Raw genomic sequence first — 22,898 nt, forward strand, 5'->3', positions numbered from 1 at the left:
TTCCACGTTTATATATTCGTTGGCCCGATGTAGCATGTGATCATAATCTCGGGCGGCTTTCGGATGACCGGAAGAAGTCCCCATCCACAAGGCCTTGCGTGAAGGCATTCATCATCGCCTCCGATGTGGCTGGGGATATCCATCGCCACTTGGTTGAATCAATATAACCTCGGCGATTCTCTCGGCCTTGCTTGATGGCGAATAAGTGACACTTGTCTTTGATAACGCCGACCACCTTTGGCGAGTGGTGGAGAAAGGCCGTTTCCTTGAAGCTAGTGATGGATCCGTCCGGCAACTCCGGAACCACCGTTGAGCGGATCCCGAGAGAGTGGTAAGAAAGACTCGGCACTTCACCCATCGGTGTATTGATAGAACGTGGCTGTGTTATCAAACTTACCTGATGATCATCCGGGTCCGTTGCTCCATTGTACTCGCCGATCGTCGAGGCACGTAGTGCTTGGTAGAGGGTCTCGTAGAATAGCCTCCAGAATTGGCGATTGATCCGCCCGGGAGATGAGTCCGTTCGAGGTTCCTTTTCGTCATCCCGCCTTGAATTTCGTCAAGAAGAGCCTCTATCTCTTCGAGCTAGTGGGGGTGCGAAATAAGGCCCGATGGAATGCGGCGGTGGTGGAGGTGCTCGGCCGCCAGACCCAGATGTTGCTTGTTGCTCCGGCCGCTCGGCTGATGTTTTTTGTCTTTGCTCCACTAGTTTGGCAACCCTCATCTCGACCGAGCTTGAGTTCTTCTCTTGAAAGCGCCACCGTGTGTTGTCGTCCCACCGCCCATTGCTCTTGTTCGAATGCAGTGCGTTCCCACGGCGCCATTTGATCCTGCTCGAACCGTAAATCAGACGGGGCACATGGCGCCCTGCTCGCCGATGTATATCTCCGATCTGGCGCGATGCTCCGGCTAACCTACACAGAAGTCGGGAAGGGAGTTCCCGGCGACGACCCTCCGACGCCAAGTCGTAAATTACGATGAACAAGGTGGCTCCCAAAGTCTCGAGTACGCACTGTAATCCTCCGCTCGGTGAAACCCGAGGTTCTTTATATAGAGTCATGAAAGGTTTGGGCACGCGCATCAAGGTGTATAAGTGTCCTCCGTCCTATCCTAGGTATCGCTCGAAAGCTTACCTGTCCTTTCCTAGGTACGTGGGTCGGAAAGTTTACACCCATATCGCTACAGTCAAAGCATGCCCTCGATGGGACAGCAGAATCCCCTGTCACAAGATTTGGAGCATGGCACACACGTGAAACCTACAGGTTGTCAAAGAAAGAAATCCTCTGGCCTTTTCCTTTGCTCCAAACTTGTAGTCCGAGCGGACAGATACCTAAACATCCGACCGGACATCCGCAGTGGTTTACTGATGCTTTGTGGAGACTAACAAACAGGGGTGCTTTATGACTGCGGTCGGTCAAAAGGTCAGCTCGGTCCATGACCTTTTTAACTGAGCGTCGGAACCCCGATTTGACAGGGTGCCTCCCAACTATAAGTGCGAGTCGACCGGACCCTTCCGGGTACTCGATTCCATCGGCCGGCCGGCAGTCCAATCGGACCGGCCGTCTACGGCCGTCCGTCCGGTCGGACCACACTCTCCTCTGGGTGGGCGGCTGTTCCGGTGACTTCCACTTGGCGTTGACTTTGCAAGAAAAAGGGGGGGGGGCCACTCTTACTACCGGATCACGACTGAAACCTCCTGACAGTTTCAACCTAAAATAGGAAAATAAAACAACGGGGTGAGTTCAATGAACTCAGCGGGTATTAAGTTGACATGCATAACAAGATATAGTTATCAGTAATAATCATGGAGTACAGTCTCCTGATCAATAACAGGAAATATGAAGAACTGAACAAACAAAGAAGCTGTACTCACCAGGACTTCCTATCCGGATATAGGGTTGTCAGACAAAATATCGCATGTCTCCTATATGCATGTCAATCATATGCAACTACAAAAAAAAATGGAGCATCCAATATGCAACAATCACAAGCAATAAATGAAATCCATGCATATGATGCAAATGACATGGTCACCCCTGATGCTAGTCAACTATCTCACTCGCGATGGTGAGACCGATTGGGTAGGACTATGACAACTGTGTACTCTGCCATCACTACTCCTGAGTGGACAGAATGCTGTCGGAGTACACCTATCCTCCTACCCCAAACAGAGTGGAGGAGCCAAAGCTCTCATCTCCCTGTGGCATAGTCAAGAGGAGGGATCCCTACCCGCTACCACGTTGTAGTCACACTACCCATGAGCGGACCAGCGGAGCCTTGACAGAGCAAACTACACACACCCTGCCTGATATACTATTAACCCATGAGTGGTTGTGTGTGCAGATCATGTAACTGACTAACTGGCGATGTGCTCAACAATAATGGAGTCGACAATCGCTCAGCATGCAATCATGCAAAATGATGCAGGACACTAAGCATGTAACTCCTGAAAATATAAACCTCCTCATAATGTGTACCAAAAGGAAAATCAAGTCCATATCAATGATCTAGGTACACATGCCAAGTAATAAACATATGTACACATGCCAGGTAATAAATTAGGTACACATGTCAAATATATCTAGTAGCTAAACTTGTATCTGATATGCATTGTATGTCACTACATAAGTACACAATGCAAGAATTAAAAGGGCATAAGCATAAATGTATCACAGACAACAATATGATAAACTACGGTATCAAGTAGTGACATACCAAGCAGATATAAGCATAACTATTACTACTAGTTATAACTCACTAAGCATATCAGAATGACAATATCAAAAAGATAAGTCAAAGGTACCCGTCTCAAAAATGGAGAACGTATCCGAAATAGATCTCACATCGAGATGTCATCTCGAATAAAAATCCTGTAATACATGATATACAGATTTAGCTAATTACATATAAATTAATTAGCTAAATCAAATTCCCAACTAAATCTAATCCATTGATCAACTAGGGTTAGCTCCATTAACTCTAATTATTCCACTATTCAATTAGATTTAAGTCTATACATAAATCAACCTAAACTCACCCAAATATGAATCTATCCTTTAACCATGTAATCGAATCCATACTTAATTCAATGTATTTACCTCAATATAACAGTTCTTGCTAACACTGTTAACAACTCCAACTCCATAGAACACAACTATACTTGCTAGAAACTGGTGATCGGAGCTGGATGACGCTGATGACCACCCAAACAGATGCCCCAAATCAGATATCTAACAACTTAAACACTTAAAATCAGTTGCGAAGGTTAGTGATTACCTCTAATATGGCAGCAAGGCAGCAGAGCACACCTTGTGACCGGTGGAGAGGGTGAGTGTGTGATGGCGTCTCCCACAACAGCCGGTGGCAGCGCCTCCGACGATAAGCAGCAGTGGATCGAAGATAGAAAAGGGCAACGACCGGTGATAGCGATAGGGTGGCGATGAAGGGTTGGTCCGTGGCGATAGTAGCAACGGTGGCTAATCGAGGCCCCCCTTGCCCTCGGCTGTTGACTCCCCTGTGCGAGAGATGACTCGGACAGGAAAGGAGGAGAAGTGGGGGAATAAAGGCAACCACCGAGAAGAATCAGGCGATCGTGGCAAAGGATGACCTGGTTGGCGGTGGGTTGAACGGGGCCGACATGATCCCCTTGTGGCGTCAAGCTGTGGAGTCGGAGAGGAGGTCAGCGGGGATCGGGTGAGAAGGGAGATGACGCTAGGGCTTCGGGGCTTCCCTTGGCCGATGGCTTTATTAGCGAGGAGAAGAAGAGTCGCGTCGGGTTGGCGCCGTTGGTTTGGGGAAGACGAAGTGGCTCGGGGAAGAAGAACCTGCAGAGGAAGAGAAACGGCGAGGGGAGGAAGGGAAAGAAATCGGTGTGGGAATGGGTTAGGGCACGGGGAAAGAAAAAGAAAAAGAAAAGAAATATTTAAAGAAATTAAATATTTCCTTGTTCAAATATGATAACTTAAACAAGCTTTCCCTTAATCCAATAATTAATCCTATTAATATATGTCATACGAGTTTCGAAAAATTTTCAAAAATTTTTTAAAAATTCCAGTAAGATTATTTTCTCAAATAACCTTATTATTTAATTATTATTATTTAGGTATCGTATTTTACCGTATAGGGATCAAAACTGGGATTGACATGACCAACATGACATCAATGTGGCTAGTTCCAAACTGGATACTGATACCCCAACTCAGAATTAGACTTTAGACCTTTGATTATAATTTCATCTAAAATTAGTAAAATGAGCATACAAGAGAGAAGGGAAAACGACAAAATCAAATAAAGGGAATGGAATTTAAAATGAGAAAGTAACTAGAACTGGAGGAGAAATAAGACAAACATTTATTTTTCTTTTCTACTTGCCCGAGTCTGATGTGGTTTTAACATGAGCTAGTGACCTGAGGTAGTGAGGTGTCTAATATGAAGAAGTCTGTTTTTAAATTTATTTATGGAAGTTCTTGAACTTGTGAATTAATTCAATTGCACAGTATTATCAACTCTTTTTCAAGTACTGCTAGCAACTTTTTTGACCAGTGGTGTTGTAGTAGTGTCAACTTCCTAGGTGAAATTGAATCATGTAGTTTAGTGTTAGCAGCATGATAGGTGGTGGTGAGAGATTGATTAGTGGTGGTGTTCGAAATTAGTGTGTTGTTATTTAAACTTGTGTTCCATATTCAGACACGTTATCTCTGATCATTGTTGTGTAGTCCGTTTCTCTTGTCTCAGAATGTTTCTACTCTGTCTAAGCTTAAGTATCTTGTAGAATTAAGGTTGTGTGTTATTTTTTTGGTGACAGTCAAAAAATGGGATTTTTGTTGGTTACACGATGTAAGAAGCTTTACAAAATATGTGCCCTAACTTATTTTCTTTATTTCTTATCCAGATGTATGTTGCTCAGTATTTTCCTCAAATATCAGAGCTGCTTAGGAGACTACCACGTGTAATTTTACTAATATTGAAGACTAATGACTGTTTAAGATCTGTCAATCGTACCCTGATAAGTTATATATCGACCTCATCGTATATCATGCATTTGTTTCAAGCTTAGTCACATTCAAAGAAAAGTTGTATTAAGATTATATTCAGCAATCAGGCATGTCACTTGATGTTTTTTTTTGTACTCTTTATTTTTCACCTGCTAAATTTATTTTTTCTATTATCACCTTGAATATCTCGTAGTTGTTACTTCTTTCCTTGTTCTCACATTGGTCCCCGAAAATGTTGTAAGCATATCACTGAGTATCAGTCAGGATGCTCTGATGATAGCTGAGAGTGTTGTCAGTAGATCTGATGGACAACTTCCCTTGATAGTTTTCATCAATAGCTTCCATGCATGCCTCTTTGTTCTCTGTTTCCCACATGATTCATTAACAATCCTTTTACATGGATATTTTTTTTGGCCAGCTTCAAGGATCCTCCCTAGAAACATATTTCATCATCAGCAAAGTTGCATCGGAAGCATTCACAGATTCCAAGAGAATAACATGCGAAGGATCAGCTTTTGGGATGCTAAGCTTTTGGCTGGAAATGATTTTGGTTGAAGTCCGATTTCTATGCCTGAAAATTGCAATGCATCTTCTACAGCTTGAAAAAGCTATTGATAGTCACTGATCACATTTTGGCCAGAGAGCAACTTATTTGTTCCTGTCCAGCATCTTTTTTTTTCTTTCAAAAATTTTGTGTTGATTTATCAATAAAATATTTATATTAAAAATTGCATGCAATGTTTCAATTGGAATTAAATATTAATTGATTAATTACATCAATGAATGTATTGACGTTGTTTTCAACAACAATAAAAGTAACTTTTTCTGTAAGAAAGAAACAAACTCATTTGGAGTGGTACAGCTCTTTTCATTTTCAGTATATGTCTCTTATTTTTGTTGTTTGGGGATGAAAGAATTTCATCACCCTTTCAGTTATCATGTTTGGGGAATGATGGATGTATCATTTATGTCTTGTGACAATATTACTCAACTATCTTGTGAGTAATTTATATTAACATTTCCTTGTTTTTCATTTTGAATTTGTAGCTCAGTTTCCTTATATTTGATTTTGCCTCTGTTATTAGATTTCTTGCAAAATGTTACAAGAAATCAGCTTTGCTTTGGGACAACAATGGAAGATGATATGGTTTGAATGGGAGTGTGAAGGTGGTAAGTGGGTTGTGTCTCCGCTAAGGGATGAACAAAGCCAATAGTGAGAAAAGAGGATAGGATCTAGAATTTGCTTGTTCGATTTAGCTCTCCTCTATGCGGTAAGCTGGTAGATTCAATGGATTTGTGAAGGTTGGAGCTGACCAATAAAGGGGATGGAAGTGATGGGTGGGTAGAGGCAACTGAGGAAGATGGATAGGGAGAGGCCAAACAATTCGAAAGTTGAGTTTGATGTTGAATGTTGCTAAGCTCAACAAACTCTTCAATAGTAAAGTAGTCCAATTTGAATAATGGATGGGCTACATGTAAATCTCATGTAATTCTAAACTCTAGGCATATTTCAAACAAATAGCATCTCAAACCACAGAAAAAGTAATCTTCTCACTCTCTTGTTCGTTTAATTTAAAAGTCAAATTCTTAATCAATGAAAATTCTCGAGTACCATGGAGTATCATTTGAACCTAATAAAGAAAGGATACAAAGGGTTCATTTACAAATAATCACATCATAAACTTGAATCACTTGAGATGAATAATTTTGGTGATTTAAAGAGGTTGTTCTTTGTTTTTATCCTTTTCAGTGGAGATCATGACCTGGTGCTTCCATATACTGGACAACTCCAATGGCAGAAATCATTCAACTACTCTGTTATCAACAAATGACATCCTTGGATGGTTGATGGCAGCATTGCTGGGTAAGCCAGTCAGTTTTCTTTAATAAACCAAAATCAATTTCAATAACTTGTTCATCTTGTTCTCATTTTGTTCTTGGAATAGGTATGTTGTAGAATTTGAAAACAACCTTTGCTTCGCTACATTCAGGGTGAGAAATCTTGATCTCTTTGAGATTTTTCCATGAACATGCAAATTAAAATAAATAAGAAATATGAATAATGTTTTAATCCTTGTCATGAACAGGGTGGCAACCACATTGTGACTGAGTACATGCCCCATGAGGCACTGGTGGCTATTGAGAGGTGGCTTGGTGGCACTTCTTGCCTTTGATGTTTTTGGCCTTAATCTTTACATTCAAGTTGTGAAGTTGTTTCAAAGTATTTTGGCCATGCTTTAATTGTTGTGTGAGATTGATAAAAATACTCATAATAGTTGAAGACAAGTTTGATCATAATTAATTTATCTGAACTTCTTATTAAATCCAACCCAATAGTTCTGTTTCTCTATTGAAAATTTAATTTTTTTATATATCTTAGTAATTACTCTTTTTATCTAGCTAATATTTATATATTTGTTGCATTTTGTTCTGCAAGAGATTATCATTAGCCCATCTCTCTAAAATCTAATAGTTAAGTTGTATTAATGTACATAATTTTTTTCTAGATTTAATTGAATAAAATTTATCGAAAAAAATAATGACCTAACATCAACTAAACTTTTGAAAATTTTACTAAAAGATTTTTATTTTCAAGTTTGCAACAACGCTAAAGTATACTAGGCTAAGAATTTCTAAATTCTTGGATCTTTAGTAACATTATTAACCGACCACCTTTTGATCCACCTTGTTAGAAACTTTCGTTCTATCTTTGTAAAGTTGAGAAAAAAAATCCTCTTTTGTGCTAGTCAATTATAGTTTTCTAATTTATCTCTTCATAGATGATTGTGAAATTGACTATGTAGAATCACTATGTTTGATAAATTTTACCTTTTACTATTATTATTAGAAACCTGCTTCCATCAAATCAATTTAATGTTTAAGTTAATTACATCTCAACTCAATTATTTCAGAGTCATGAGCTCTACGTGCACTTTCCGCTAAATCTCTACGCACTTGATATGCATTGTTCCATTTGTGACCATCATTGGATAAATAATTCACATTATTATTTTCGTCTTACCATTTTATTATATTTTAGTGAGAATATAATTAAATATTAAAATTATCATATGTATAATTTTTAATTGATTATTTAATAAATAATAAATAAATTTTTTGCTATATGATTATTTTTAATAATCATAAATAATTATATGAATTTATAATTTTATTTTTTTAAATATAATATTTTCGAATCAGGAACCATGAATGAACTGATGGTTTTAAAATTAAAGTTAAGGATTTAGGAATCGTTGTCTTCATGGGTGCTGGGTGCTGTGGTTAGAGTATTTTTGTCCAAGGGACTTTAAAAGAAAAATAAGGAATTTCTTGGCTAAATTGCACAAAGTTCATCCATTAGGGTAGGGTTTATGGTGAGATGCCGTCTAGCTTCCTGATTCGTCCTGCGGCTATTTTCCATCGTCTTTATTGGTGGTAATTTGCACCTCGAAGACGATGGATGCTAGACCCCATGCATCCCGGAAGAAGCGGAAGGGGCGAAGGCCCCAAACCCGCAAGAGCTCGGAGTTGCCAACCCTAAAGGCGCAGCGTGGCAAGGCGGAGTCTTCCTCGCCGTCGCCCCATCCTAAGAGGAGAAAGGTTGAACCTTCATCCAACTCCAAGTCGCAACCTGGTTTCCTTGAGAAGGTAATTAGGCGCATCACTCTCTGGCACCGAGGAATTTTGTGTAGGATTTCAAAAAATCGCACCTTTGTTCCTTGATCCCTTTTCTTCATTTCGTGGTCTGTGTTTTCTTTTCACAAGATTCTTTTTTTGGCCTTGTGAGAGGGGAGAGTCCATGTCGCGAGGCAAATGAGTGCGATAGGCGATCTGATCAGACGCTTGAGGCATCGTCCCCCGTCCCTGATCAACATTCTCTCTGGGGCACTGCGACTGCTACATATAGTTGTCGCACACGTTCGCTCCTTCTCTTCACTCTTTCAGAGCCTTCTTTATTTTATTATAAGAGAAAGAATTTTAAGGATAGATTATATATAAGGATAGAGCAAGAAGGAGTTAGTGGCGAGGAGTGGGAGCAAGCGATAGCGTAGCAGAGGTAGGACGGGGAAGACACTCCCTCAAGGCCTCACGGATTAGCTCCTCGATATTGAAGGTGGTGGAAGAGCATTCGTTCTTCTCAGAACCTCACGTTTGGTCTTGAACAGATAAGGCTTTCTCAGCTAAACAGATCTTATCTTAATTTAATGGATTCGCGCCTCTGTTGAGTTGTAAGAGTTCTCCTGCCTGGCCTGCACTTACTAAGCTGCCAAGAACCAGTTCTGAATCTAAGCCTGGCTCCGGTGTCGGAGATCTGGCAACTTTCTTATCAGAGGCGGGGCGGGGATTGGGAATAGGGTCTTTTTTTCTTAACCTTCGGACTCTTTGCCTTCTCGTTTCTATATTTCAAGTCGTTACATATTTGTTTTTCCTCACAGCCACAATGTTCTAACTGATCTGTAGATGAGAATGAGGTTATCAGGAGGCCATTTCAGAATGCTAAATGAGAAATTATACACTTGCAATGGTACCGAGGCATTCAACTTATTCAAGGATGATCCACAACTATTTAATGTGGTAATTCTACTTTTTCATTTGTATGTCTTGTTTTTTTTTTCTCTCCAAGACTGTCTGATTAGACTTGCTGAGGCTGCTTATAAACTGCTGCATTTTCGATGCCCATTATCATAACCAGTAATGTTGAGGAAATTTGTCTGATGTTTTGAAATAGAAAGTTAACTAATGAGCAGAGTATGGAAGAAGCCTTAGTATAAACCTAGTTGATTTGAGAGCATGCTTTACCTCCTTTATCTTTATTTTCCTTCCATATCCAATTTACCCTTTTATATTACATCAGCAAGCAAAAAATTCGTTTCAGGACTAGATTATGACATGAAGTATCACATATTCTGTTGTGACTTATGCTTCACTCGTTAGTATCATGCAGGATACCAAGAGCAAATGTTGCATTGGCCACAACAACCAGTTAACACGATCATTAAATGGCTAAAGAGTCATAGTTCTTCTTTGACAGTTGCTGATTTTGGTTGTGGTGAGGATACTTTGAAATTCACTTTGGGTTGAATATTATTTCTATATTCAAGTGACAACATTAACCTTATTTGCATTAATCATTTAAATCATACTCTAGGGAATGCAACACTAGCAAGAAATGTGAAGAATAAGGTCTTCTCCATTGACCTTGTTTCCAATGACCCATCAGTAATTGCCTGTGATATGGCTCACGTATGCACTACCTCTTTTCTTTGTAATGATTTCATTATTGATTATTTTCCTTAACATGATATTGCATTTTACTTATTTTTCTTTGTTTTTGTCTATGTTTATAAAGATCTAAACTTTGATTTCTTTCTAGCTATTCTTCTTCTGATATGTCCTTTAAACACCAGATCCATTGTTCTTGATAAGTTCTAATTAACTATATTCATATATTACTGGCTTCTGTTGCATAATGTTAAAATGACTTGTCTTGATGTTTAATTACTTCCTAGTACTCCAAATTCAAATGAAAGTAGCGACAATCAGTGTTTCAAAATCAAATCACTAGTTTCTTTTGTTTCTACCCAAAATGAGTCCCTGGTCAGATCTAGTTCAGCCTTTATTTAAAAAAAAAACAAAAGAAAAGGAATTTTGGTAAAGAAAAATTCTATCATGAACTATTTAAACCTGCTCGCCTATACATGAGGATCAGTTGCCACTTGCCAGCTCCCACCCAGATTGCTATTTTCTAATTATTTTTGTTTATATTTTCATTTGTATCAGTTAATGGTGTGAACCTCTTCCTTGGTGAAGTAAGCACTGACTAATAAGGGATTGAAAATGTTGGCTGAATTCAGACTAGAGATTCATGGTTCTGTTACGGTGATTTGAGATTTATGCTTCTGTTATTGTGACTTAGGCTATGTTTACTTGGAGTCTTGGAGAGAGGGAGATTGAAGAGAAAGGAGAGGGTGAAAAGGAGGGAGAGGAGGAGCAATAAGGGATAAAACCTTGATTATTTGGGTGAGGAATAGGGAAGAGGTAATGAAATTTTCAATCTATACTATTGTCTCCAACTTTCTATTTATTCCAAACTCTTAAGATGGTGGCAGTCTGCAGTGGGGGTCAATGACTCAATATGTTCATATGTTCGTGGACAAATGTCACGAGGGTGATCTTCCATGTACCAGGCGGTGCCCTACATGGTGACAATGCGTTAGAAAATATCCACAAGCATCATACTAATGAATAACATGACCTAAGTAGATATCACACAGTCAACATATGCATTTTATGCCTTTTTCAAATAACAGAGGAAATTTACAAAGGATACACAAGATCATTTCTGTTGCTTTGTTTATTCTGCATTGATAGTTGTACAGTTGATCGTTTAATTATTTCCTTTGAAGTTGACATGTAAAATACTGACTGTAATTGCCACCCCTCTTAATGTCAGACAGATGAGTTGCAATGCATTCTACTATATTTTTTTCATTTAATGTATAAAATCATCATCAAACTTCTGTGAGTACAAGCTAGATATGCAGTTGCACCCTTTGGTCCATGCTCCCAATATCAATGTTGACACCCGGACTTCTAGATGCTCTTGATCACATGCATTACTTTTAACACAATTATGACCCATAGTAAATATTCATACCTGATATTAACATGGCTAACATGTAACTGTGGGCATTTTTATGGGTAGACACCACTGGAGTCAACCTCCATAGATGTAGCAGTTTTCTGTTTGTCTTTGATGGGAACCAACTATCATAACTATTTGCTGGAAGCTAAACGAGTTCTAAAGCCCAGGTTAGCCATTCAATTTTGTTCTTAATTCAACGTTCATGTTCTTTTCTAAATGTATTTTAATAGATTAGCTACTCATGCCATGGTGCAGTGGCTGGCTTCTAATAGCTGAAGTGCGGAGTAGGTTTGATCCTAACAATGGTGGAGCTAATCCTGATGAGTTTTGCGAAGCCATTGAACAACTTGGTTTGTCTTTGCTTTCAAAGGTTAGTTCATTCAGCCATCTAAAACTCTCTATTTGCAGCGAGCACAATCTAACTAGACAAACTGAATGGTTATCCTTGCCAATGCTCTCATGAGTGAGAGAAACCTGCTTTTTGCTATGTTGCTAATGCTAAATTAATTGGTTTTCAGGATTTTTCTAATAAGATGTTTGTTATGTTCTACTTCAAGAAAACGGTAAGATTTCATCTCACAGTTGCTTTAGTCAGGTATCCAAGAATTTACATATTTCATAATAGGTTTGGCTGGAGTTGCCAATATTGTTTTACAGGAAAAAAGTACCAAAGTCAAAAGCATTGAATGGCCTGAATTGAAACCTTGCATATATAAGAAGCGATGAATTTGGTGACGGCAAGGGCCACAAACATTGGATGGATACAAGCTTTATCGTAGTGAGATGATGGCCATGTATGGGATTGTTGATAATCTACAATCTCTAAGGATAGTAGTGGGTCCTGAAATGAAAAATAGAATAGTCAATAGTAGGTATCTCTACGCTGGCCATGTAGCTCATTTATCAGCAATTATGAGAAAGTTTTTCCTTTGTTCTTGTTTTCTCACTGCATTTGAAGCTATATGCTTATAGGCAAGTTAATGGTATTTATGAAAGATGATCGTTTATTTTCTTGTTATCGGATTCATTATGATGGCTTGTCTTCTAGTTTCTTTTGCCTATAGCGACTTGTTTTTTCTTTTATGGTTAAACGATGACATATGAACTATGAAGTATGACACAACATATACCAGGGTCTGCATCGCTTTCAGTAGCATATGAACTACGAAGTATGGCGCAGCATATACCAGGTAACACTTAGCACATAAATTCGGGAGAGGGGAGCGATAGCAAGAAATCAACTTAAAGATGCTTATTCACTTTTCTATGGGTATAACCAAATGTAATACCAACTAAAAAGATGATCGTTTGTGCATCGAGGAAGAATCAATTGTTACTTCAAAGGTTTCAAGTATGGAAAAACATAGTTTTGTAGTTTTTCCCACCCCATTCAAATCATGTGGATAACTAATTCACAATGGGAGGGACTTGCTACAAATTCAGTTTTTCGCTCAAAATTACAGTGTTTGAAATGTAAAACCCTTTTACAGTTGGAAGCACATTGCGCGTCTAGTAAATCAAATTGCAGCTTGACCATACGTCGTAGAAGGGAGAGCTCGCCAACGATAATCTGGTAATAGAAATTGCCAACAAACAACTTCAGTACTTACTCAGCATAAAAGTTTAGAATGATGAATGGAGGCTGTTGCAATGTACAACGAATTACGTACAAACAACTGGGTGGAAAAAAGAGTAAAAAGGTCATCCTACACTAGTGCTCAAAGAGCTGTTTGAGGCAGATTAAACTACTTCATTCTCTTTTACAAGAACAAGGGAAATTGGCATGGACGCCTGAAGGAACTCAGATTTGGACCAGATGAACACAAAGGCAAATTGAGATTTAAATTTGAATTCCTCATCCTTTCAAGAAAGAAAATTTCTCATTGGGAGTTTATTTTGTCCATCAAAAAATTAAATCATTTAGGGGAGAAACAAAAAGATATAAGAAAAGGAGTGCCCTTTGGTCAGAAACAAAGTGTGGGTGTCCTATGAGAATAATTGAAAGAGGTGCCTCGTGGGAAATCCCCATAATTAATTGTAACTGAGAAAGAAAAGAGGGGGAAATTAATCTTTTGACTGACGGTACCTCCTCATAGACCTTTGCGACTCTCCAATAGCTTTGTATTCTCTAATAAAACCTGCAACCAAGCAACCCATAAAAAAGGTGCACACATTAAACATAAATTGAATAAAACATAAGGAATGATTGACATACAACATTAACTAGAAGTTAAGGGGCGGGGAACATAAATTTTACAACATAGCCAACAATTCTCATGCTTTGGGAATTTAAAACTCACCAAGCTACATGTATTACCTAAAGCATTAATAATACCCAGATGAATAAACTCTACGAGGAATCTTCTAAAACATTAAAAAAAAACCAACATAAAATTGCATGAACAGTGAGTAATTACTAGAAGCTAAATCTTGAATGCATGAAATCATCTAATTGATCGAATCATTTCTTACTTCCCGTATGTACTGAGCTATCGCTTTGCATCCTTCTATTGCAAGTTGCATAACATTTTCAAAAATGTCGATAGGTAGTTTTGAACCCATCTGAAATTTTCCCAAAATGAGAATTAGCCAAATATAAAAACTGAAAAAAAAAGTATAGAACAAATGTAAAGCATTACTCTTCATTTTGGATAGGCGTACCAATCAAACAACTGGGAATGACTAAACTCAAATAAGCCAAATACAAACATAGGTAAATTCTCATTAAGGTTCTACCCTTCTAGGAACCTCATCAAAAGAAAAATGCAAACATTATTCATAATTAACTTGAACACTGCTTCATAAGTAGTTAGAACTTTGAACATAACTCCCTTGTAAATAATGCATATGCTTGTTTCGACTTTGTTAGATTAAAAAGAAAATTATGCTTCTTCAATATACACTTTAAGGATTTTTATGAGCATTATAGTATAAGTAAATACTAAGCAAACTCATAACCAGCTCTTAAATCTTTTTTTACCCCTAAAATCATTGGTATTTGTTCAGTAAACTTGCACAAGAACCTAATTTTATTGGGCGCGTTTTGAGCTATTTACGGGTATGAGCATAGCTATAGTTAAGATTAGCAAGAGTTTTGTGGTCAGTATCAAGACTGAGCATAGCTATAGATATAGGCATATTCAAAGATGATAATAGATGCTATAGTCACACAAATTAAAACATCTAGTTTTAAAGGATGTGGGGGTTCAAGGGAATCAAGGAGATGAAAAATAAAACTCAAGTTATCATATAAACAAAAGTACCTTAAATGATCTAAACATTATTAGTGATAATCATTGCATAAGTCAAATGTTGGGATAAAACAGTATCCGGAAACTAACATGGCTTGTTGCTGTTGATGTTATTATGTTAGAGCTCAGTCGTAGAGCTGGACAAAAGCTCAAACTCTTCGAGTTCTTTGACATGTCGAATCGATTGTGTTGAGTGAGGCCTAAACATTTCTTACAGAATCTGATTTTTTTTCCTATTGTTCACAAATCTAATGTTCACATGGGACCTTATATGTGTTACCTATGGTTTTATTTACTTTTCAACATGAAATGCTAATACAAATTGTTCAATAGATGAGATAAATATTTCCTAAGATTAATATAACTGAGAAACAACAGAGATAATATGGCATGTTCAGCAACTTGTATCTAGAAATGCTCTATTTGTGACGATACTTGAAGAAGAGTTACTTTATCCATCTTTGCTAGAATCCCTACAGTGACATCTGGACCTCTTGCACTATCCTCTACATAGTTTAGATCTGCCAACAATAATAAATTGATAGTGAGACTAGAATATAAAACTTCAAAGAGGAAAAGGAAGTTGTTCAGAAGCAAAGAAAATTGTGGCACGCAGCAAGGGTGTGGAAGAAAGATATCCAGCACTGCAGGAGGTGACAATATCACGCATAGGAAAGCAAGCATCAGCAAGTGTTAAAGTTGCAGCATTGATACAAGCTGATCGAGTTTCTAAAGTATCATGGAACATTGAAAATAATGGGCAAGTTAAAGATGAAAAGGTGAATACATATTAGAAAGAAAGGTACAATTTAAAATACTCATAAATGCATTTAAGTACATGATTGAAAGAGATGCTACCTCCATCTGCTTGAAGAACTTGTACAAAAATATCAATCTGCAATAAGAAAATTGAAGGAAACATTAATTAAAGAAACCAAGAATATGCAAATGGAACTCCAAATGTTAACCTGGGAGCATGGCATCAAATGTACTAGAATACATGCTTCCATTGTCTGGCAAATTACTAAAGATATTTCTGTACAGCGTCTGTCCTTAAAAGATTTGAAATGTTTTTATTTAGCACAAAGCAAAAAAATTGTAGTAGTTCCAACAAGTTTCAATATGAGAATTAAAAATAAGCAAGATATTATTGCCATCTCATCCAATTTAATAAGCGAAAAAAGAGATAAGTCCATAATTGGTTATGCTGAAACTCAAATTAAAATTCTTAAACAAGCAAGACTTTGAACATGAACACTGTCAAAGGTCATTATTCCATAGCCTTGGAAGGCAGTCAAGGCACAAAATATCTTTCTTGTAACCATGCAAATAAAAGCAATTTTTCAATGTAAAAGGCAAGGAACACTCGAGTGAGTTGGTAAAATTACCTGTCCCCCTTTGGTCTTCTTGTAGATCCCTTGTGCTGAAATTAGCCATGCTATACTCACAGCGCACCTAAAAATATCCCGAGGAAACATAAGATGTAAGAAAATATACTAGTAAAACATTGTTGCAACAACAGAACAGAAAGAGACAGTAAACTCACTAATGCTTGGTTATTAATCTGTTGGCCCTTATTTTGGACCTAAATCATGTTACAGAATACAAAATTAAGTCTTGAGTCTTGACATTGGAAATAATATCAGCAAAGAAGCTAAAATGTCACTGGAGCCCAAAAAACTATTTTAACAAAGAGAATATAGTAACAACCTGAACAAGTAAATATAAATATCTAACCTCTGTTGGCCGATAAACAGCAGCAATGACTTTGGTGTTTCCCATCTCAAAAAGGGCAGATCTGAGACAAATCAAATAAAAAATAGTAGAAAACGTATTCGGTATTCAAGTGATATGCCACAAGGTATATTTGTGGTATGCAAGTGCCTAACAGGTCATAATTAAAATCAGAGCTAAATTTCTTCACTAGATATTAGGCACAATATGTAGTGGTTAACTGATTAATATCACCCATAATCATAAACATCATTAGGTTCCTCATAATCACCATTCTCTTCATTCTCACTTCATAAGCACTAACCTTTTCACTAATGTTTACTATAAGGCACACGGAATAAATGAATCTCTAGCTTCATGGACGGCATGGCTGAGCAGCACATGAAATTTTTGTTAGTTAGAGTCCTAGAGCCAATCATTTGATGATTGTTGTATGGACTCATTATATCATATTTCTTATGTATATAAAGGCATTTGTTTATGGTTATTATGCTTACTTGTATTGGTGCCAAATAACTAAGTATAATAGCGTCCTTGAGTAGAAGGTTCTTACCTATATCAATCGATTGGTTGAATCGATAGTGAGATGATATAGGGAACACTACTCTTAATCATTCCTAGTCAAGTATTAACATTCAGGGACAATGTCAATACGACGAGACTAGCATGTAGGTCAACTCGATGACTTGATCTCACAAGTCATGGATATGGAGATATCAAGTTGACACATGGGTATACATTGGAGAATGTATACTGAATGACCCGCCATGAGAAAGTATCATGGATCGTTATATGAGTGTCATATACTTTCTCATGTGGCTATTAGTATGACTATTAGTCCTTGGACCTGAAGTCATCATGGTTCCCTACATAAGGAGTTACATACTTTGGCTTCGTCAAACGTCACCCGTAACTGGGTGGACTATAAAGGCGATTACTGGATATGCAACAAATTATGCGGAGGGATGTGAGTGATGTAGATTGGATCTATCCCTCCTGTATGATGGGAGTGACATCATTATTCTTGATAGAGTGAGACCACTAAGTGCATGACCATGCCCAAATGAGTCAATATGAGATGTTGAGCTCATTTGATTGAGTGAGTTTACTTGGGATTCAAGATTTAGATTGATTAGAGGATGACACGGTCTATACCTCATATTGATCAATCTAGATGTCAAGGATAGAAGGACACTTGTCATATATTGTGAAGAGTCACAATTAGTAGTCACAAGGTGATGTTGGATCTCAACATTCTTGTAACTTGGGTAGTAATGATGTGTTGCTAGATACCGCTCATTACTTATACTTCTAAAAGGGTTTAGGAGCATTGCCAACGTTACAAGAACCTATAGGGTCATAAACAAAGGGAAATTAGATGGAGATTAGGTTCATTTGATGAACCAAGAGGATTAGGTTCATGCGATGAACCAAATTAGATTAAGAGTAATCCAAAGTAAACTAATTGAGTTGGACTCAATTTGGTTCATGTGTTAAATGAGTTTAATTTGGACTTAGACTCATTGAGCCAATTTAATTCAATGAATAGAGATTCATTAAATTAAAATTGACTTGAACCAATGGTTAGATTTGATCAGCCATGAGAGAGAAGTGGTCAAGTTTGACTTGACTTGAGAGGAAGATGAAAGGTCAAGTTTGACTTGACCATTGCCACCTCATTTGTGAGTTGGCATTAAGTGGGCCAATGATGATGTTTCACATCATCAAGGTTGGCTTATGTGTGTGCCACATCATGAGGGAGATCAAGAGTTGTGACTCTTGATATCCCATGGAGGTATATAACCTCATTTCAATGTGGTCGACCACTTTATGTCATTGTGGGAGTTTCATTTTGTGTGTGTAACCTCCTTCTTCTTCCTCTCTACCTTTCTTCTCTCCCTCTCCTCCACCATTGCTGATCCTCTAAGGTTGCTAGCACATCTTTAGAGGTTCTCTCCATCGATTTGTTCGTGTGGATACACATAGAGGGTTGTACACTTGACAACCTTGAGATCCGGCGAACCTTGGACGAGCGGGATACGCGAAGGGCTTCGCTACAAAGGTATAAGTCTCTTCCTTGTAGATCTAGTGTAGATCTAGGCTAGAAAACATGTACACGAAGTTTTTACGAAATTTTATAACTTCGCACGGATCCGGTGGCATGGGATTCGGGGTTTCCGCAACACAAAAAGCGATTTTTACGGCCCGAAAATCCCAACAATTTTGCAGGTAAATACTATACTAAGCATAAAGCAAGAATTATCTATTTTGTTAGAAAGCATCAAAATAAGATATTGTTTGAACTTTCTGGATCTTTTTAGTCAAGGAATTCCATGGTTGTCGAAATGAGCTTTATATCATGAATTATTTTGGCAAACTTGCAAATCATGATGTGCATCAACTTATGAGTTATGAATCATAAAGTCTAGATAAAAAACTAAAAATATGTTTTAAAAAATAATATATGTTTGGAATAGTTGTGACATCCAAAAATATGTAAAATAATGGAATATTCCCTTAAATAGCATAATAATACAGGCAGAAGCTGAATTTGATCATAACAAAATATGCAGATTCTCATCTTAAATTCATGATACTGTACAAATTGTTATTTATTTCACTGCATAGAAATGAAACGTCAATAGAAAATTGTTGCCAAATGCTTTTGAAAGAAATTTCATCTAGAAATGGAAGATGACTTTGCTATTACAATATTTATAAGCCACCATCGCTTCCCTCCTCATTGATATTTTAAGTAAGACTTGTTCTCCTCATTCATTGTTAAGGGAGATTAAAAATTCTATTTATTCCATCATCGGATTTGATATTTGGCTTTCTTCCTCCTTTATGTCTCTATTGCATAATATAAAATTCTTCTTTTTTTACAATGATTTAGATTTAATTTCTAGTATATTAGGTTTAATCAATTTCTTAATGGGTTATATTTACTTTTAGTTGGTTATATTTGACTTTTAATTTATTTTATTTCTAATTTTTAGGATTATATAAAATAAGATCTATATGGTATTGAATAGAATTGATTTTATAAGTGAATTATAACTATGATTTCTTCCCTTTCATTTACTTCACTGCTAACCTATTCCTAAAGATATTAAGTGGAACAAATAAGCTAGTGAGCATATTGAAGAAGGAAACGAGTTCCTTTCTTTGTTTAGAAAACTGGCGACAAAGAAATTAAGAAGAAAATAAGATTGTATACCCATCAGCTTTTGCGACAACCCCAATTTCTGCACGTATTTGCCTTATCTGCAAAGGGAGAAACCAATGGAAGTTTCAAGAAAATAGATAAATAAATTGAAAGAGTAGAATAAGTGAAGAAAGATGCACATCATTCGGACGACGACCGTCTAAACGGAATCCGGTGAGCGAATCCACGTACTCCATTTCCAACGACACTTTACCCTCTGTTTGGGAGGAGGTGAGTAAAGGGGAAGGAAAGGTAAACATGGTAAAATGAATTTTTACCCTTGTTTGGGAGAGAGTGAGCTATGAAGGGGAAGGGGAGAGAAGGGTAAAACTTCCCCTTGCATGCTCGGGAATAAGCGAAATTCCTTACACCCCAAATTGGGGTGTAAGGAAGGCTAAGGAGAAATTATTACAATTATATATTTATTTATTTTTTTACATGCAGATTTATTAAAAAAATAAGAGGATATTTTTGTAAATTTGTATATTTAACCTTCATTCCATCTCTTTCCTCTCACATAAACTTTCCCTCCCTTCCAAACAAGGACAAGATAAATATATTACTTTCCCTTCCTTTCCCTCCCTTCCCCTTCCATCCCCTTCCATTAATGAACCTTACCTCACTCCATCCAAACAGAGGCTTAGTTTCGCGGGAGAAGTGACAAGAAGGAAAAGATGTTGCTGAATACCTAAGGGTTAATTATGTCTCAGGCCCAAGAAAAAATAATTTTATATTTTCAATATTTTTTTAAAAAATAAATATTCATCCTTACTCTTTTCCAGCTAGGTCGATTTATAAATTTTTAAAAATTTAAAAATAATATTAATTTTAAAATAGATTTTTATAAAAAATTTATTTATTTTACTAATTAAATTTTTATATTGATAATAAGTTTTTTTAATGGATAAAATTGTTATAAATCACGTTAGAGTAAATATTTCAATTAATAAAAATCTATTAAAATTAACATGTCAGGTATAAAATCTAAAATTTTCATATATATATATATATATTACTAGCACAGTAAATCTCAATGTACAATAAGTCTCAACATATAATAGGTATAGACAATAAATTATTCATATGATGATTCTCAAAGAGAACATATCCGAGATTCTAAATTTTTTAAATAGCATGGATAATATGCCTAAAGATATCAACAAAGTTCATGAAAAAAAGATTTCGATGTTATTAGAATATCCAACCACATACTAGTAGATTTACATGCAACAATATAGTAAATACAAGTTAGCAAGCATTGATCTCTATTTCTCAATCTACATTATAGCAAATTCGGAAGGAAAAAAAAATACATTCATGGTAAATGTATATAATATACTTGATGATTTTGAGATGTATACATCAAATGAGAAAGAACTTGATAGAGTGTATAACTCACAAAACTTAATGCGGTGACGAGGGAGACTGTCAAGATAGATATTTGAAGCTTAATTACTCTCCTAACTAGCTTATCAGTAGGAGATGGATCATCCAGCGAGGGAAAACCTAGCTTTGTCGCGGAAAGTGAGGGACGCATGGGAAAAATTAGCTTCGTTGCAGTATAGGGAAAACCTAGCTTCGTCGTGGCAAGGGAGGGAGGCTCGGCGCCCATGATCGAAATCACGGTGAGAGAGGGCAGGGCATGGAAAGGGCTAGAAAATCTAGATTCGCAGAAGGGTGTGGCGAGAGAGGGCAGGGTGTGGTGAGGGATTGCTGTGAAGTGGCATCGCAGTGAGGGTCGATGTGTGTGTGTGTGTACACACACACACATAAAGGTGATATGCTACGGGACTTGAAAAATGCGTCTGTGCATGACTGCCCTGTTGTCAAGGTTTACATGGCCTCGCATAATTTCCTTTTCTCTTCATAACGCCGCTCGCTAGACTCTCCTCAAAGGTCCACAGCGAAGCTAGGACAGAAAAAACAATTCTCGAAACTTTGTGACAAGCTGGATATGATTGACATATATGCTCCAACTTGAGCGGAAGTGTTGAATACTTTCGAAGACTCCTTTACTTGTAGGGATTATGATTGATTTAGATTAGCTTGATTATAGAGATTGTGATTGATTGTAATTAATGATTGATAGACATACCATAATTATAGGATCATCTTTTTGTTGGTGCAATATCCCCTGGGTCAAAGTTGACCAGTTTGACTAAGCTTGAGTTAATTAAGCTTGAGTCCTAATGTTTGAGTTTTGATGTTTGACAATACATGGAGATTGCAGGTACAATCGTCTGATTGGGGAGATTGTTGGAGCAATTCCCCTTTGGTCAAGATTTGACCAAGTTGATGTGAAGAAGAGTCAAGTAAGTCAAGGTTAACTGGATACTTGACTAGAAAGCCCTGGTGAGTGAAGCCAGGCAGATCGAAAGTCCTGGTGAGTGAAGTCAGGCAGATTGAAAGACCTAATCAGTGAAGCTAGATAGTTGTAAAAGACCTAGTGAGTGAAGCTAGGCAGTTGAAAAATCATGGTGAATGAAGCCAGGTGAAAGTCCTGGTGAGTGAAGCCAGGCAGGTGGAAGTCCCTGTGAGTGAAGCTGACCAGTGGAAAGACCTGGTAAGTGAAGCTAGGCACATGAAAATCCAAGTGGGTCAAGGTTGACCGGACACCTAGTGTTGAAAAGTCCAAGTAGGTCAAAGGGTTGACCAGATACTTGGCACATGGAAATCCAGATGGGTCAAGGTTGATCGGATACCCGGTGTTGGGAAGTCCAAGTAGGTCAAAGGGTTGCCGGATACTTGGCACAAGGAAATCTAGATGGGTCAAAGATGACCAGACATCTGGTTGAAGGAAGTCCAAGTGAGTCATGGAGGATCGGACACTTGGCACGAGGAGAAAAGTCAAGTGGGTCTAAGGATTGACCGGATACTTGGTGAAGAAGTCCCAGCAGGTCAAGGTTGACCGGATGCTAGGCATGAGGAGTTCCAACAGGTCACGGTTGACTGGATGTTGGAATTTGGAACCTTGGACTTGAATTAAGCAAGTCCAAGGGAGGTCAATCGATCAACCAATCGATTGGGTTGTACTCCAATCGATCAGTCGATCGATTGGTTGTGTG

At 37.6% G+C, this 22,898-nt stretch overlaps 2 protein-coding genes and 1 long non-coding RNA gene across 4 annotated transcripts; 1 reads left to right on the forward strand and 2 right to left on the reverse strand.

Moving 5' to 3' along the window:
• Positions 1–2,639: 2,639 nt before the first annotated feature.
• LOC122008070 lies at positions 2,640–3,888 on the reverse strand. Its single transcript, XR_006119181.1, has 3 exons — positions 3,277–3,888; positions 3,099–3,193; positions 2,640–2,870 (listed from the first exon to the last, which is right to left on the reverse strand). It is a non-coding gene; the product is annotated as an uncharacterized LOC122008070 (long non-coding RNA).
• Positions 3,889–8,326: 4,438 nt separating this feature from the next.
• LOC122008071 (ribosomal RNA-processing protein 8-like) lies at positions 8,327–12,667 on the forward strand. Of its 2 annotated transcripts, none has more exons than XM_042563652.1 (8): positions 8,327–8,642; positions 9,456–9,569; positions 9,930–10,044; positions 10,144–10,238; positions 11,701–11,807; positions 11,896–12,010; positions 12,159–12,203; positions 12,266–12,667. In XM_042563652.1, exons 1-8 carry the CDS (start codon positions 8,451–8,453, stop codon positions 12,338–12,340), a joined length of 858 nt encoding a protein of 285 aa, XP_042419586.1. In that variant the 5' UTR covers positions 8,327–8,450; the 3' UTR covers positions 12,341–12,667. The 2 variants fall into 2 exon arrangements, with proteins under 2 accessions (XP_042419586.1, XP_042419587.1); XM_042563653.1 differs by having other exon boundaries at positions 8,328–8,642; positions 12,298–12,667.
• Positions 12,668–13,074: 407 nt separating this feature from the next.
• Positions 13,075–20,030, reverse strand: LOC122011799 (exosome complex component RRP41 homolog). The gene is made up of 12 exons (XM_042568183.1): positions 19,974–20,030; positions 19,846–19,892; positions 16,629–16,689; positions 16,438–16,476; positions 16,280–16,346; positions 15,860–15,927; positions 15,750–15,786; positions 15,504–15,620; positions 15,327–15,412; positions 14,113–14,202; positions 13,727–13,778; positions 13,075–13,210 (listed from the first exon to the last, which is right to left on the reverse strand). The coding sequence occupies exons 1-11, from the start codon at positions 20,028–20,030 to the stop codon at positions 13,731–13,733; spliced, it is 717 nt and encodes a 238-aa protein (XP_042424117.1). The 3' UTR covers positions 13,075–13,210; positions 13,727–13,730.
• Positions 20,031–22,898: the final 2,868 nt, after the last annotated feature.

Source organism: Zingiber officinale, chromosome 8A (assembly GCF_018446385.1).
Source record: "Zingiber officinale cultivar Zhangliang chromosome 8A, Zo_v1.1, whole genome shotgun sequence".
NCBI classification, from domain to species: domain Eukaryota; kingdom Viridiplantae; phylum Streptophyta; class Magnoliopsida; order Zingiberales; family Zingiberaceae; genus Zingiber; species Zingiber officinale.

Excerpts from the sequence above, each read along its gene's own strand:
- LOC122008071 (XM_042563652.1), top strand. The coding sequence starts at position 8,451 with ATGGATGCTAGACCCCATGCATCCCGGAAGAAGCGGAAGGGGCGAAGG. Across the intron at positions 10,239-11,700 it reads TTGCCTGTGATATGGCTCAC|ACACCACTGGAGTCAACCTC; the intron begins GTATGCACTACC and ends TTTTATGGGTAG. Across the intron at positions 12,204-12,265 it reads TGTTCTACTTCAAGAAAACG|GTTTGGCTGGAGTTGCCAAT; the intron begins GTAAGATTTCAT and ends ATTTCATAATAG.
- LOC122011799 (XM_042568183.1), bottom strand. The coding sequence starts at position 20,030 with ATGGAGTACGTGGATTCGCTCACCGGATTCCGTTTAGACGGTCGTCGT. Across the intron at positions 16,347-16,437 it reads AGATTAATAACCAAGCATTA|GTGCGCTGTGAGTATAGCAT; the intron begins GTGAGTTTACTG and ends GGATATTTTTAG. Across the intron at positions 15,621-15,749 it reads AGTTCTTCAAGCAGATGGAG|AAACTCGATCAGCTTGTATC; the intron begins GTAGCATCTCTT and ends ATGATACTTTAG.